This window comes from Pyxicephalus adspersus, chromosome 3 (assembly GCF_032062135.1).
Source record: "Pyxicephalus adspersus chromosome 3, UCB_Pads_2.0, whole genome shotgun sequence".
NCBI lineage: Eukaryota > Metazoa > Chordata > Amphibia > Anura > Pyxicephalidae > Pyxicephalus > Pyxicephalus adspersus.
The window spans coordinates 122,303,844-122,321,224 of NC_092860.1; the positions used below are offsets into that span (position 1 = coordinate 122,303,844).

General features: G+C 36.2%; 1 protein-coding gene across 12 annotated transcripts in view; it reads right to left on the bottom strand.

The window, feature by feature from the left end:
* Nucleotides 1-1,021: 1,021 nt before the first annotated feature.
* Nucleotides 1,022-17,381, bottom strand: part of EXOC1 (exocyst complex component 1) — a 37,383-nt gene continuing 21,023 nt past the window's right edge. For 6 of the 12 annotated variants that reach the window (XM_072406216.1, XM_072406219.1, XM_072406212.1 and 3 more), the window contains 10 exons: nt 16,167-16,202; nt 15,354-15,398; nt 11,570-11,733; nt 9,973-10,083; nt 6,883-6,950; nt 6,522-6,750; nt 6,234-6,417; nt 5,268-5,467; nt 4,440-4,634; nt 1,022-3,831 (listed from right to left, as the gene is read on the bottom strand). In XM_072406216.1, the coding sequence (XP_072262317.1) occupies nt 3,679-3,831; nt 4,440-4,634; nt 5,268-5,467; nt 6,234-6,417; nt 6,522-6,750; nt 6,883-6,950; nt 9,973-10,083; nt 11,570-11,733; nt 15,354-15,398; nt 16,167-16,202 (1,385 nt within the window). In that variant the 3' untranslated portion in view covers nt 1,022-3,678. The remainder of the gene's footprint in view (nt 3,832-4,439; nt 4,635-5,267; nt 5,468-6,233; nt 6,418-6,521; nt 6,751-6,882; nt 6,951-9,972; nt 10,084-11,569; nt 11,734-15,353; nt 15,399-16,166; nt 16,203-17,381) is intronic. The other 6 variants (XM_072406222.1, XM_072406221.1, XM_072406218.1 and 3 more) reach the window with 2 other exon arrangements.

Below are 17,381 nucleotides of genomic sequence, written 5' to 3' on the forward strand. Positions count from 1 at the left end.
GTGGTAAAAGTACAGGGATAGGAGCAGTGGGAGGAAAGCTGGGGGACTGAAGCAGTAGCCGGTGCCTTGGCATGTTCAGGGAGATTGGAGTGGTGTCAGGAGTCATTTATTTGAGGGTAGGGAGGGATGATGGTTAGGTGCAAAGATTAGATTAGAGAAGGGAAGCTTACAAGGTGGAGGGGTGCTGTATATAATTGCTGACAAAGTGCTCTGGAAGGGATGCGTTGCCTGCACTTTTGCCAGGACTTCTACACTGGAGCACTGGGAAGGGGCCATGGTAAGAAGTGTCGTGGGAGTGTACACCTTCTAGAGTTTTCTATGGTTTGCCTGTCCTCCAGTAAATGGTGCTATTTTGTCCCAAACACAATATTCAGAATTCATTCATGTGTGATGGCAGCACAATTTGAAGTTAGTTCAGTTTCAGTTTTAACTGGCTTTACTTTCTTTTACTTTACAGATACATTTTTTATTTAATCATCATCATCATTCTAGTTTTCTCCTCTCAGAGTGATAAAAAGACATTTGCAATGCAATGCGTTGTACATGTTGAATGTCTTAGAAGAAATGTAACCTTTTGTTAATGGTAAATGCTTCTAGGAAGCTAGATTTCTTTTGCTGCCTGCTAGATACTGCTGGAGAGGGTGAAGAGGGACTAACTTCCTCACCTTCTGCAGCTAGAACCAAGTGCTGTCAATATAAAACGAGTGGAGGATGAATTTGGGTGTTGCCACTGGGCAATCAGTGATGCCAATGGTGCCAACATCTAAGCAGAGACAGAAGCAGCAAGGCTGACTACTTAGATACAAATGTAAATATGAACAGCCTACCACAATATGTGTAAAGGATAACAACGTTTTAGAAATGTCTAATGCCAAATCAGTAATAATATAAAAAACTAGAAATATTAGGAATATGTAAAATCCACAGGGTTGTAAGGAGTGCAAAATATGTTTTGAAAACTACCTAAAACTAAAATGTAAAATTTACATAAATATGAATCTGAAAAAAAAACAAAAACATATTTGTAGTCATCTTTGTTTATATGTACAATATTCCACACAATACAAATCTCATTGAAAACAAGTTTAAATAGTAACTGTGTTTTCAAACAAATAATAATAAATGGGTACATTAAGTTTCCAGATGTTTTTTTTGTTCCACTCTCGGTTTGTGAACAATCTTGTTCATTTGGCCGAGGATCTACACTTCTAGATCAGTCAGGTTGTATGATGTGTCTGACGGCACAATACCCACCCAAGGACACACTCTTCTCTATACAGAGACTGGCAAACCGGATGGCAGTGTTTTAATTTCACATCCTTGTGTGATCAAGGTCTTAGAAAATAAATGGCACTAGTTAGATCTTAGGTCCTTTTATCAGTTTGTGTGCCATGTTCAAAGATAAAAATGTTTAAAGGGGCTGTGATAAGACAGATACACAGTTTTAATGTGATTTCATTTCAGATCAACTGTTACAAAAATGGACCTCTGTGTAACCTACTGCTTCATATACACTGTAATAATGTCTTTCACAAATTCTCATCTCTCTTCTAAGGGTACTGAGAAGTGAAACATACAACTCTACTAATGCTACCCCTTAGCATTGTACCCAGTTTTATATTCTGCATATTCAATGTTTGAATTATTAAATCTGGATATGTCAAAAAATCAGATCAACTCTTTTTAGACCACATGATTTAGGAGGCAATCAGAAACAAACATTTACACACATGGCACACAAACTGCTGGATGGGGACTACTATAATAAATTCCACAAAGTCAAGAGGTTACCTGAAGGCAACTGAAAGAAAAAACAAGTGTTTCTTTTATAAAAGGCAGGGCATTGAAAGGTTCATGTAAGAAACAAGTTCTGTTTTACAGTTTAGACATTCATAAACAACATATCGTATTCTTATTCCTTATTTTTCTCCTAAACAGAAGACACAGCACATTATAGCAAACTTCTATTCCCTCTGAAAACAAGACAGTCCAGTGTACAAACATGTTCTAGATAATTACTGGAAACAGAATAATTTAAAAGTGGTAACAATAAATCAATAGCCCATGACAAAAAGCAAAATGCGTATCAGGCATCAAGCCTTAGAATAGCCAAAAGTCAATGTATTTAAGCCAATGTATTTAAAAAAATGTATAATAAAATATTGCTGGTATAGCTGCCTGCAAATATGTGTAATTTTCTCCCACAATTCCCTGCACAGCAAATACTTTTTATGCAAATTTTAGTTGTGGTCTGCACAGAGTCAGCCTACAGGTAGGAAATGAATATAAGGAGACGAACACTGTGATTATGCTTTTTGATAGTTGGGTGGGCAGGTAGGCGATACAAGAAGCTGCAGCAGTGAACAGTGGTGTCATAGTCCTCGGTAATGTTTGTATATCTGTGATCCTTGATATTTATTATAATTTTTTACCTTGATTCAATACGTTTGCTAGCCAATGATCATCTTCTTAAAAGTACAGATATCCTCTAAAGCAGTGGTCCCCAACCCCCGAGCCGTGGACCGGTGTCAGGGCCTCAAATGACAGGAGGAAGAAGCGTTGGCAGCAGTAGCACCAGCGGCTCTCCTTATATTGCTCTAAAGCTAGAGAAAGTGTGACAGAAGGAGCGCGTGTGGCTCTCCTCACACTGCTTGCACAGGAGCTGCTGAGAATGGCAGAGCAATGTAAGTCTTACACTTCTCTGCCATTACCAGCAGTTCTGCCATCTGACTGCAAACCATCTCTCTTATACAGCTCTGCTATTCTCAGCTAGTGTGCTGACAGGAGGCCAAGCAGCTGAGATTAGCAGAGTAGTGTAAGCTGTACATATACCGGGCCACTGCAAAATTTTATTCTATGTTACCAGGCCCTGCTGTCAGAAAGGTTGGGGACCACTGCTCTAAACGATCAGTTAAAACGAAAATGTCTAGCTTACCCATAAAACCAACCCCATTACTGCTTTATACACCATCTTCTATTCTCAGAAGCAGAACCTTTGGTTGTCCAAAATGTTGGACACAATGTAGCTGAATTTATCCAAGCTTATGTAGTAATGTCACCATGTGCAACCGGTCATATAGTACAAAATGTTAGGTAAAAGCATCACCAAAGTTTGGCCCATTGTCCCTTTGTTTTATCTGCATATGCTTATAGTTAAGGTTTAACTAAATGATTATTTTTCAGTGGTTCAGCTATTGTAAAGGCTTTACAAACACAAACGAAAATGTTTGTAGAATGCTTGCTAGGTTATGGATCATAGATACTGACACTACCCTTCTACATTTTAGATGTGAATTTACAAATAGCAGAATTGCTTTATCTTCAACACCTTCTTAGCTGGAAAGCTGGCATGTTTAGCTTCTATGTTTATTATGAAAGACTTGGTACATGGTACACCGAGCAGCATTACCATTTGTCTAGTTAGCTCAATATAAACTTGCTAATTTGTCGATGAAATAAACAGTATTACACTTCCCTAAACAGTTAACTGGCCCACTTTTACATTACAGTGTTTAGCATTAAAGATGATAAACCTAAATGTAGTTTGTGAATGTTATATTTGTGACACATTTATGCCAATCACAAGTCCTTGTTGTCCCGTCAAGGAAAATCCCACCACTTATATCCTTGTTTATAAATGACACTAAAGTGCTAGTTCCTATACTACACTGCAACTTGCTAATGAGATTGTGCAATACTTGAGAAATATTCCAAGATGTCCTGGATGGTGAATTCCATAGTAATACCAGCCCCAGTATAACATTTCTCAATGAGACCTTCAAAGTGCTTGTATTGCCGGATAAACTCATCCTGCATAGTGTGCCAGACCACCTGGATAATGAAAGAAAGCAGAACATTTGACTAAAATTAGTATTACATAAATATAACAAGGCAAAAGTACAAAAACAAACTAGAACAGCAGTTCTGATGTAACTCCACATAGTGTATTACCTTGGCCTACATGGATAGACCAATTCTTATCTGCAAGTTCATTGGACACTTATTGTAGTTAAAGGGCTATCATGAACACCAACATTTTTCCCCTTCAAACTGTAATGATATTAAACAAAGATGACCATTTGGAACTAAAACAACTCAAAAACCTAAAAAATAAGCTGCAGGCTGCTATTGCTGACCTTCTACTGAAAATTCAAGATGTCATATTTAGACAGAGATCCTTAACCAGATACTTAAAGTACCAATCCAAAATGATCATCCAGACATTTTGATCAAAATGATCAAACATACAGTTATGTTTGTATGTGCTTATAATTAAAAATGAAAACTTCACATGTCAGTTTAGAAGACATTTTGTTTTTCCTTCTTTTTTTTGGGTGTTAGCATTCTGAATAATATACAGATTCAAAAACTCTTTTATATTGAAAATTGTATCAGAAACACATTTTGAAAAACAAGAAAAAAAAAAACTATTTTGTTACCTGTAACAGGTTCTCTTCCTCGCACAAATGCTTGTCCACCTTCTTGTAGAGATTATCCAGTCCTTTCTTAACCTCCTTACCAGGGTAATCCTTTATGACTTTGCGTAGTTCTTGTTTGCTGAATGCCAGCTGGTAGCTTACTTCTTCATAGCCAATTCCTTGTGCAACACGAGCTTTCACCCCTTCAAAAAATATCTGAAAAGAATAAAATTTGTTATTAAATTAGGATGAACATTTTCAATTTTGTATAGGATAACAAAGGAAACAAACAAGTTTCTCCTTGCATGAATCCAAAAGTTGCAGCTAAAGTAGACACATTATTAAAAAACCTACTTTGATGGATCCTCTGTCCGCTGTCCCACAGCTCTTTAGGTAGCTAAAAATCTTTGTAAAGCTTTGTAAAAAGTTTCAGACAAACCAGGTTTTGTGTGACATTAAGCACTTTTTTTTGGGACTAAAGTATACTTTTACAGAAGCATTTATTTTCACCCCTCCACTTACACCAACCTACCCTAAACAACTCTTCATTCCACAGCTGTCTATTTTCGAGCTCTTTAGGACCATAGTGCCACATTTGCTTACATTTCTTCATTGCAATTCTTCTCTGTTGTCCATGCCAGAGAGATACAGCCTCTACAGACTTCAATAGGGCTTGTCTACTTCCTCAGAAAACTGCAGAGGGGGTGTACTATGCAAGCATGGGCAGAAGATGCATTTTGAAAGCTAAATAAAGCATGTGTGAAAAAGGCCTACAAACACATCTACTATAAAACTACCGTTCATTGAAAACAGTTTACTGCAGCAAACTACAAAAGGAAAGAACATTACATTTAGTTTTTCCAGTGGATGGCCCAGTGAATATATGACATATGACTGCAGATGGTCATTATATTTCTGCTTGGCTTCCCTCTTCTCTGTTTCCAGGCAGGAAATCTTCAAGCGGGAGAGAGTAGCAAAGATGTGATGAAAGTTTTCCATCATGACTACATCTCGGGGAGTCTTCTGGCTTTCATTTGCAACCTTTTCAACTAGAATAAAAAAGAAAAAAAAATCCTAATACTGACTGATCCAAAGTGCATGGAATATTGACATCTTTACACCTGATAAGAATTCACAACTTTTTGTCTCCACCATAGTTATACAGGGACGGGTTCACATGGTGAACAGATAGTTTAGGCTTTTACTGAAGAGTTGACTTTAAAGTAGAATTGTGGTCCCCTAATAAAAATGTGTTGCAACACTTAATTGCATTTGCACTTGCAGTTTTCGCATAATCCCCATAAGCTCTTAAAAATGACAGTTGAGCCTGCCAGGGAAGTCTACCTGATGCTTGCTGTGATGGTGGGAAAACAATGCCCACTACTCCTAAATTCAGAGTAAAGCTATCACTCATGTACGATGTCCCTCTACTACTGTAGAATAAAAAACTGTGGCGGGAGCATGGCAATCCACATTGTCACTGCTGATTTCACACCTGCCAATACCTAGACCTGTCTACTGCTTTCTGGATTGGCAGAACAAGGTTGTTTGTGATGCTAAACCTCCGAAAAGGAGGACCAAAGAATTCCAATTGTCTGTGTTGTCCCTCTTATACTATCTGTGATAAAGCATCTGGGACCCTGTATAGACCCACCACTACATCAATGTAAGGTTACCTTTGTGAGGGCAAGTAATATAAGTTCAGTGGTGCTGATTTAGACCTTTGATGACAGAGGCATTTGAAGTTCATGAGCAAATATATGAAAAAAAAAAAGCTTGAAACAAAATAAACAATGGAAACCATATATTATTTACCATTTATAAAAACTGCTTTAATCAGTTTTGTATAAGCTTTATCTAAATCTCCACGTCTCTCAGATCCTCGAAAGATTGACTCTGCCAGTTCAGCAAACTCTTCAAACCCAGATACGAATGGAAGAATGCCAACCTTGCTCTTCTTGGAAATTTTTACATCCTCCATCTGCTTGATTTGGTTACTCTGCAAGACACAAAGGGTAGAATATCATTTACACACATAAAAAATATTAAATCATCTTTAACAAATACCAGGGAAGATACAGCAAACGTCGGAACGGCACCTACAATGCATTTATCAAAATTCCTTTTCACAGTGACCAGGACATTGCCAAGTGTGGTGCTGAGGAAAGAAGCAGAATCCACATTCTCTGCTGTCCACACATGGTGGCTCATCTTCACAAGCATATACAAAGAGTTAAAGCTGTCAATCTTGTCTCCCAAAGCAATGAGGTTGTTCAACTCTGGTTCAATACAACGGAAAATGTGAGTCATCATCTGTCGGATCATTTCCTTCCTACAAAAAACACAATTTTACAATTATTCAATAAAGTTTGAGCAAATAAATATTTGACCTTTTGCAAAGTTAATGTTTGACATTTTGTAAAATTAAATACTTGTTTTGGATTAGTCATTTAGGCAAACTTACTCCGAAGACAGTACAGCAGTGGTTTGATGCCGAGAGGTAACACTGCCATCACTTTCGTCAACATCGACCTTTTAAAAGAAAAAAAAAAACAGCATTAGACAATACTAAAGCTTTCTAATTCTTAGCTTGTAAAGTTATCATTACACAGATTTCATAAGCATTGTGCAAGTCAACTAGAAAATGGTTAATTTAAAATAGGGATGCAAAACTTAAATTTTTAAAAAGGAATTTTGGGATATTCTCTAGCTCAGAAGATGCAGTTTTAGGGGTATAAATGGATTATGTCTAAACAAATCCTAAAGTTGAGTTTCCTGTTCCCTTTGAGTATGGCTCAACTGAAATAAATTTTCATGGAGATTCCTTTTTTTTTATGAACATTGTTGGAAGAGTATGATTCATAAACATAATCTAATCATTAATATTAGGAATATCTGCGTATTTCCACTTACTGCCTATTCAATTATGAGCAGAAAAAGTACATGAGATGGTATATTGATTTGAACTAGCAACAACATTCAGGCAAAGTGCATAAACCTATACAAATTGTGTACCTGCAAGTATAAATAAGGATGAAAAGAGATTACATCTGGAATTTCAGACAATTACAATGAGATTTTAGATAATCCTGTACTAAAGCTAGTGGTTTTGTTTTTTTTAAACAATTGCATTTACCATCCTTAGCCACATTTACACTGTCTCTAGGAACACATTGCATTAATAACACCACCATGATATCATACGCTATTGTTTAAATAATAAATTGCTTCCTTCCTGATCAGACTGATATGATGGAGGTGCTCAAGCTTCCACATTAATCCATTAGCTTTATGAATTACAATATAAATGTCAGCCATACTTTTAAAGAACCACAACAGATGAGTGAACTGAATAATTTATATTGTCATAATTTAGATTTACTAACCAGTTCTCTGTGTTCCTTTAGAAATATTGGGTAGCAACTTTGTGGTTCACTCATCTGTTCATCTCCAGATAAAAGCTTTCTTTTATTTGCTTAGATGTTTTTTTATTAGATAGACCATAAGTAACGTCATTTTGGTTTAGACAAAAAGTCATTTGCTGATGGTTTTAGTGGTGTGTTATTACAGGAAAACTTGGTCCGAGCACAAGCTATCATACCCAGATATACTTAGAACTATGTGTTTGGTTAGGTGCTGCAATACTTTTGGAAGATTTATACTTATAATACTTATGATTATCCAGATAATACTTATAATGATAAAAATCAGTCATTAAAGGGATCTAACCATTAGCAGCTTAATTCTCAATCTGAACCCAAACATTTAAAGTGCAAATAAAAAACTTAAAACAAAGTGGCTAACTGGTCCTTTATTCCAGAAGCATCAGGTGATGTTCCTTCTGCAAAAAAATAACCTTGCCTGCCCCCATTACATTGCAGGCACTGTCATCTTCTTTTGCTCTTCTTCCTGCTTCCAGGTCTGGGATGTGCAGCTCAGTGTTATATAAATAAATAAATAAATATATATATATAAATATTATATATATATATATATTTTTTGGAAGAATATAGTGATCAGGCAGGTAATTTTTTTTTTTCAAAAAAGACCTCACCTTTGCCTTTCTGCAATAAAGACCCACCTGATCGATGATACCACCTGATACAAATTTTCAAAGCAGAACTTAAGGGGACAGATGGTATTTCACTATAATCCTGCGAGTCTAGTCATCTGACTATATCCTTTATGTATTCAGTAATAAGAATTGTTTCAACCTCCCTGCTGCATTCTACACAATAACAAACTCACAAAAAAGAGAGCGTTTGGCCCGTTGAAAATGCTGTGGAAGTTGTGCGAACCTGAAGTAAAAATATAGTATCACCAGAATAATTGGGAAATGGTCACTCAACATAATCCCTGTTATTATGTTTTAAATACATAACCATCCAAGCAACATTTATCTCCCTTGACTTGATTTATTCTCTAAACACGCTCTTAACATCTCTCGTCTGGACTACTGTAACCTCCTCCTCTCTGGTATTCCACTAACCCAGCTCTCTCCTCTCAATCTATTATGAATACTGCAGCCAGACTCATCCATTATTCCCACAGCTCCTGTGCTTTGTCTTCAAATCCGTCCAAAGTTCTTGTCACTTACCTTTCTGACCTGGTAGAAAAATACTCCCCCTAGCTGCTCTCTTCGCTCCTCCAATGACCTACTAATGACTTCCTCACTCATAACCTCATCACACAGCTCCAAAACTTTTCTTGAGCTGCCCCGACTCTCTGGAATTGTCTTCCTCATCCTATTTAGCTTGCTCCTACTTCTCCTCTCTTCAAAGAGCACTTAAAACCCATTGTTTCAAACTTGGCTACCTGTCTTCTAAAACCCTCACTACTCACCCACCATTCTAAATCCCCCCTCCTATTATGTGTTACTTCCCACACCTCCTAGATTGTAAGCTCTTTTGGGTAGGGTCCTCTCCTCCTCCTGTGTCACTGTCTGTCTATTGCAACCCCTATTTAATGTACAGTGCTGCATAATATGTTGCCGATATATAAATCCTGTTTAATAATAAAAAAATAATAATAAACTCTAATCTTTAACAATAATATAACCCCCAACCTGATCTTCAATGTTAAATAAATCCTTTCAGAATATATACCTTTTAAATGCCCCAAGTTTTTGCTACCACATTTGCAAAATTTAAACACCAATCTGTGTTACTCGCCTATTTTTTTAACTCCACAGGACTGTATTAACAGCTTACAGCACTTCATCTTTTTTAAAGGGCCACTAATTCTAGCATGTCCTCTTATCTATCCAAAATAGGCCAATCTTGAAAATAACAAGCAAGGAATTGGTACAAAAACTACACATGGATCCAATGGATGTTCTTCATCAAGCTACACACTGATTTATGTATACAAAGAGGAATTCAGAAAGTAGGCACGTAATCTCCCCTTCTTCCATACAGCTTCAGAACAGTTTATCTTTATGCTTCCTGCACATTTTTTTTTGGACTTTGTAACTTATCATTCCTGGCCGGAAAACAAGCAACTAGACAGAAATGGTAATAAAACCGACACAACAATAATAAATAATGCACCATACCATGGATGTCCGCGACATGCCCTGATGCTGTGATAGATTAAAGAATTTACTGATGAAATCTTGTTCTGCCAGACAAAGCGGCTCCAGTTCACTTAAGACCTGTTCAAATATCTGAAAAATATAGAACAGATTGACTGTGTAGACCTTATTAAGCATATTTAAGTATAAAACTATGACAAGCAATTACATAAAAACACAAAGGGTAATAAATAAAATGTCAAGGCAGAACTACCATTACACACTAAAAGTGTCCATACACATAACAATAAATTCATTTATACTACACCAAGTGGACATAGCAAAAATAGACAGTTCCCTATAGGGTTTCATATACTTAAGGTGTTTGAAGGAGTTGTGAATGATTTGCCAATCACGTGATGTAACTGGGATAAGGAGGATTTAAAGGAAACTAGTAATGGCATTTCCTGTCATAGCCAATGATTACACAGACCACTAGAGAAAGTCACTACACAACTAAAAAATGCAGTATTAGTTTCAGGACAGGATTATGAAAGGTAACCGGTGTGCTCTGAAACTAGCTCTGCTTCTTAAAGTCAAGTTTTGACAAACTCCAGTGATCTTCCAAAATCTCTACATTGTCCAATTAGAAAGGGGCATCTCCCAGGAGAGAAAAAGGTGGATGTTCACAGGAGCACAAGACATTCTCATTGCCTGTCAACCTGTCAATGACAAATATAAAGCATTTCAAAACCCAAAAACAAAAATGTAATATAGTGCAAATATGCCAGTCCTTAGATACTAGATATAGCAGCTACATAATAGCTCGTTGACCGCTCAGTTGTGGGTGACATCTAACTATTCTCCCTTCAGATCTGCTCTACTGTAACTGGCTTTGAAGCATAAATTAACTGGAGAAGCTTCATTCTTGTTTGTAAGAATCACAGTATGGTGTAATATGAAAGATAAATAAACATTTAACACATATCTACTTAGTTTCCTTGAACAACACAGTAATGAGTACACAAACAACTGTTTCTATCTATCAGCAGGAATTATAGTCTTCCTCTTAAGAAGCATTGTTTGCGAGATGCGTTGGGAATTAAGACTATACAACAAGTGAATTTCACTGGACTCACTATATCCCCTTATTGAGGGGCATTTAAATATTGCACTAATTTCACATCATACTGTGGTAATACATATGATATGTGTTAAATGTGTTTAGTCATTGACAACTAATAAAACTTTAGATAGTTTCCTTTCTGACTCTACCTTTCTGGCTACCTTTTGGTGTAAGCTTTTATCCTTTAAATATTACATATATTTCTTTACTGTTTCTATAGAGGCAGCCATGGCCCTTACACAATCCGAACTTTAAATTTATCTCCATTATATGGGGATATAGCGTGAAAAAGGAAAAGACTTAAGCTACATCTAAGGACTGGTAAACTACAATATACTATGTTACAATTTTGTTTTAGTGTTATGTATGTGTTTAGTGTTTAGGTGCTTTTTGTTTTAAGTAAGCATTCACGAACAAACATATTTGTAAGTAAATTGATCTCACTTTTTTATAATCTACTTTTACAAAATAGTACCTCAAAAAGCCTGAGAGAATAACCAGAAAATACAGTACCTTGTCAAATTTGGTGCGGTCAGCAACATCCAAATCAGAGGCAGACATGTTGCCCATATCCAGCAGCGAAGAGGACTGAGATCTGCGACTTCCTGAGCTCTGGACTGACAACTTATTCAGACTGGATGTGGACCCCGTCAGCTTTCCAGAGCTGCCGTGAAGACCTGGATTCCGGGATAAGGTTACATTTTGTCAGTAGGGAAAATCTTTGTGTGCCTAAAGTAAACAGTGTCTAGAACTCTGATCTGATCAACTAACCCACACTGACTTTTCTTCTTTATAATGTAAAAAGCATCTTTGGTTGATTTTCCTTCAGAAACGATTTCTAATATCACTGCTAATATTATTCGAGAACTACTCCATAATGTTTGAAATGTATCTTCTAAACTGACATTTAGGGAGAAGCTCTCTAGTAAAGAATACAACTCCTAGAGCTACATTTATAAAACAGGGAATCTGACATTCCCTTATGGGAATTAATTACTGCCATTGAAACACATAGGAAATGGAAGATTCTCACGAAAGAATGTTTGAGGGAATGCCTGATTCCTTGTTTTATAAATAGAGCCCCTTTTGTTTTGTATACTCTATAACACTACTTAACTAGGACGAGGCTCTCTCCGCTCTGGGAAGGTCACTGTGTCAACTCTTCCAGATATTAGCATCACAAAGCCAACATATTACAGAAAATTTGTCTTTTTTTAAATTTTATAAAATTAGCTAGATCTTTTTTAAATTTTAGAAAATTAGCAAGTTGTGAATGGTAAAAAAAACTCTGCATACATAGTGTTTTGCTGAACTGACTCCTAAATGTTCTTTGTTCTCATAGGTAGGCAGCAGTGGGTTATACTTGGAAGTGACTGCACTATGTATTCTATTTTGCAAAATAAGGGCTCAGAACCGCTCAGTGATCTTTGCATAGATAACTACAGCTTAGTCTTAAAGATGTAAAATTTGTGCTGCTCTTTCTATTCTGTGGTGTAGCATTAGAATGTTTAAAGTGTAAAAGTGAAGTATAAACCTCTTTAAAATAGCACTGAGATGTAAGTGTATATGAATCCAAGTATTAATTAAAAAATCTACATTATAGTTACATATAGTTTCGAAATGTTAGAAATCCCCAAAAAATAGAAATGTGACAGCTGGATGGCAAAACTTTATTTCATTTTTGAGCAGCCAAGAAAAGGTAATACATTTTTTCCTTCTTTATTTCCATGTTAAACTTGTACATAAAGTTTGTACAAAAACAAGTACAGATTTTTAGACTTTCACTAGACCTACCTTAGAACATTTTCTTTCATTCCTCCTCCTCAGGGACCACAAACAGGTTATGTTATATGTGTCATGAGATGCTTTTTTCAAACTATAAATCAAGGACCTGAAATCTGGACTTATTACTAAAAATATGAGAAGCACTGCCTCTGAGAGACTTTTCAGTAAAACAGATAAGGCTTTCTAAAGGGGCTTCAGAGAAGTACTCTGAGCTGTAAGGTGCATTATACTATCCTGCATTAAGTGACAGTAATTAGAGGCCTCTCTCTTTCTAGTTATCTGACCATATAGTGCAGGTCTCGGGCAGTGCAATACAACAAGTTTGTTGGATGTAGCACTAACACCAAATCATTTTATTTTGCCAATATTGCCAAATATGCATTGCCTAAAACCCACTCACCCGGCAGGTAAGCCTGCAATAATTCTGCTTCCATGATACTCCTGGGTACAGTAAAATCCTGAGGTATATATGAAGGACAGATATTTTTACTTTACCTATTTTCTAACTTCAAACCCATTAGGTAGGTCCTTTCATCTATATGACTTATTTGTTTTCATCCAGAAAGGTAAACTTGAAAAACATTTTTATATGAAGATTCCTTTCAGAACATATTCATGCATTTTTATAATAGTAGACATGCATATAGTTCAAAGAGACTTGATGAGAGTACTTCATGCAATTAAGGCATAATTATAAGGTCAAAATTATTATTATTAAACAGGATTTATATAGCGCCAACATATTACGCAGCTCTTTACATTTATATAAAAACAAACAATGCTGGCTTTAGTTGGACAGATACTTCACCCAACATAATGGGTTCCAATATTTTACCAGATCTCCAAATGTCTATTTTGCATCATATAGAGAAAAAATATTTGGCTTGTTTACTTAATATCTTCTTCTATAATATAGACCTTTAAGTTAGCAGATAAATGTCCATTTTGATAAATTGCCTTTGAGTGATACTTTAAATGACAGGTGGAATGAGCAACCTAGCTGACAAATCAAAATTTGCATGATTTTCCCCACACCAGACTGATCTGCATTTAGGCAAATCAAAATGATTTACATTTACATATTGTCCAAATTTTATTCTATCAGAGGGTTATGTGAGTTACAAATGAATCAGTCTAGTAAAGACTTGTGCAGATTAGTGCAATTCTCTGAAGAATGAAGTTTACATGACTATATTTTGGAGAATTATTATTATCTAGTATTTATTAAGTACCAACATATTACACAGCGCTTTAAAAGTCCATAGTGATGTCACTTAATGTCCCTCAAGGGGCTCACAATCTAATGTCCCAGCAAAGTCATATGACATTATCACAGTCTAAGGTCAATTTTTGGGGTAAAGCTAATTAACCTAGCGGGATGTTTTTAGAATGTGAGAGGAAACTGGAGTACCTGGAGGAAACCCACGCAAACATTGGGAGAACCTGCAAACTCCATGCACATAGTGTCCAAGTCGAGATTCACACCTGGGACCTAGTGCTGTAAAAGACCAGGTTGCTAACCTCTAAGCCACTGTACTACCACAAAAACATGTGATTAACCTATTTGCCAAATTTTCAAAGTGCTCATTTCTAAAGGAAGCCTGTGATTTAATATCACAGAAAATAGGTTCTGGAAGCATCACACAAACACTGCTAAACCAGAACACCAACCTAAGGACAGTACTGTTTTAGAACTGTAGTGGTTTGTTCAGCACATGAACATATAGGACTAGTTAAAGAATGAAGAAATATGTAAGCAAAGCCTCTCTAAATTAAGAAATGGCTTCTGGGTAAAATAATTTTAACATTGTAGGCCTTTAAGCATCTCTATGTGTTCCTTTCACCTCCTACTTCAGTAACTGCACATAGTTACCACTTTTCCCATGCTAGCCAGTAGCATCTCCTAAACATTGATGATATCTGTAATTTGGTGGGCAATTGAATGCTGAGTGCAAGGCAACATGGTTGGTGCACGCTTAGGTGAGTTTAACCATTTTAGGTATGTATTTGTTAAAATGATTCTATCCATAGAAGTAATAATGGTGTTACCTACATATTGTAGCAAAGGGAAAAATTTAATTATAAATCCACTGTTAAAATGTGATTTTCAGAAAATCTACTTAAAGGTAATACTCTAGAGAGAATTGCAATATTCTATGGCTATGTTACAATACCCAAATACAGCAGCCTGGTAATTATAGCTCCTAAGGATAATAAATCCTAGAGCCTGATTCAGTAGTGGACTTCCGCAGTATTATCGGTTAGAGAGGTCACACATAAACAAGAATTGTTATTTAATTTTGCTTTAACAAATATTTATTTGTTATTGTTGTTCATATCCCACTGTCATTACAATTCTCAGATCCCATTTCAACAGAAAATCTGTACACCTATGGCCAGCACAGGACTAACAGCATTTCCCATTCAGACCTACAACCCCAAGAATCATTTTATATTATCCCCAGATCAAGAATGAAGGGCTGGTGGTTTATGGTTTCCAGTTTATACTCACTTTCTGTCTCCTGTTTCATGGCACTCTCTTTTCGAGGCAGCGTAGCTGGGATGAATTAAGTTGCAAGCATCAAAGACAAAGATGCATTAGAAAACAGGCATTTAGCAAAGACCGTGCACAAGAGGCAAGTTAGGCACTAGTAAGAAAGAGACATGCAGAGAGGCTATAATATGCAGTTACAGTTATCTTAAGCTATAAAGAGTTACATGGACAATTTGACATATCACAATCATGTAAAAACACACACACAGTCAAACTGTATTAGAACTTCAGTTTTATGTATGATGTAAGGACGGGGTTACGTGTATTTCAGGCATGAAGGAGGCACTAGCAAAGACAGGGAAGCGACTTGAAATATGCTTAAATGCCTGTTTAAAGGACCATTGCAAATTCATATATGGGTCTTTTGTTTTTTTTTTATCACACTGTACACGGTGGTCATTGCCCATTTACTTTACTTTTTATATTTTGGATTACTTGTATCTTTGATATACAATAGCCCTGATGAGGCACTTATAAAAATTGGAACATGTCAGTGTTAACCATAGCAACCAAACTTGTTTTCATTATCAAACCTAAAGCTGAAGGAAAATTACAATTAATTTGATTGCCAAAACCTATTATTTTCCCAACAAAGCCCCTTTAATTTTACTTCCAGCCAACGCTATGTGGATTTTTAAGGGTAAATATGAAGTTAGGTAAGAAACAAGACAGGATTATTTCACAAGAAGACATGGGTTTTCTGACTTAGGAAGTGGACATCAGGGAGTATTTCATACACTTAAACAATAATGTGTTTGCCTTCTCCTTTACCGTTTTTATTGATTATTCTTGTTGAACCAACATTATCTGCATTGAAAGGAGAAAAATGTGTAGTGTGAAGTCAGCTCATACCATGTAACAGTTAACAAGGCCACCATAAAACCAGGCATGCCAAGCCACACACCTCCAACCATCAGCAAGCACAACTCCTCACAAAAGCAAAGTGCAAGCTTTACAGATAACTCTATCCCAAAGTGATAGAGCAGAATTCAAATATTTCCCACAAGAAAGCTCTGCAAGGGCTACATGAAAGCTGAAAAGCACCAAATCTTATGCAGACTTGGTTTTTCTAAATAAGAATGGTATATACTAAGCAAATATGCTGCAGCACCGCCACATGTAGAAATCAGACACGTGGTCTAGTCAGGAGCATTTAATAATTCGCTCCATAGGACATATCGTTCTAGATAGGACAAGCTGTGCGGGTGTTACACAGTTCCAGGTAGTAATACAGTTTTGAGTGTCAATATTAATTATTAAGGAACCTGTTAATTAGCCAAATACTTTATGCCCAATAGAGTATGTAAGATCTTGTGAAACCAGTGAAATGAAAAAGATACACAGTAACAAGTATTTTTCTGGGGCAGAAAGCCAACCATATAATTTCCAGCATTTCTAATACAAAGTATCTGTTGATGTTCCTGACAACATTTTAAAGGTTACTTTCAGCCCCTGTGACTGCATTTTTCACAGGAGCAGAAAATATGCTATGGATACTCAATAGAATGTTTATTGCTTTCATGTTATAACCAAAGAAGGTTTGGCAAACCTGACAGATATTATCATGACCAAGGTGAACTTGATTTTCCCAATAAATTAGCAATTAGGTCACTTAACTTCTCCTGGCCTTCAACTGGGTGAAGAATGAGAAGCAACACACTGATAAAGTGTTCTAATTTTATTTGCTTTCACTAAACATATTTTTCTCTATTGAAAAAATGTAAAAAAAAGAGCATATTTACAATCAGATGAATTTCTAATTTTCCATTTGCTGTGCATGACAACTTTTTGTCCTTTGAGGCAGATTATTATATAAAAACAAAGCATCTGAAATCTCATAAGAAGAATACTGCCTGAGGAAGATGGAGGCCTTTATGAGGTTAAAAATTATAAGGGGCACTAACCCCCACAAAAAAAAAAAACAGAAAAAAAACATGTTATCTAAGGATTTGTGTATTTCCATTGTTGCCCTGAAGGCCACATTAG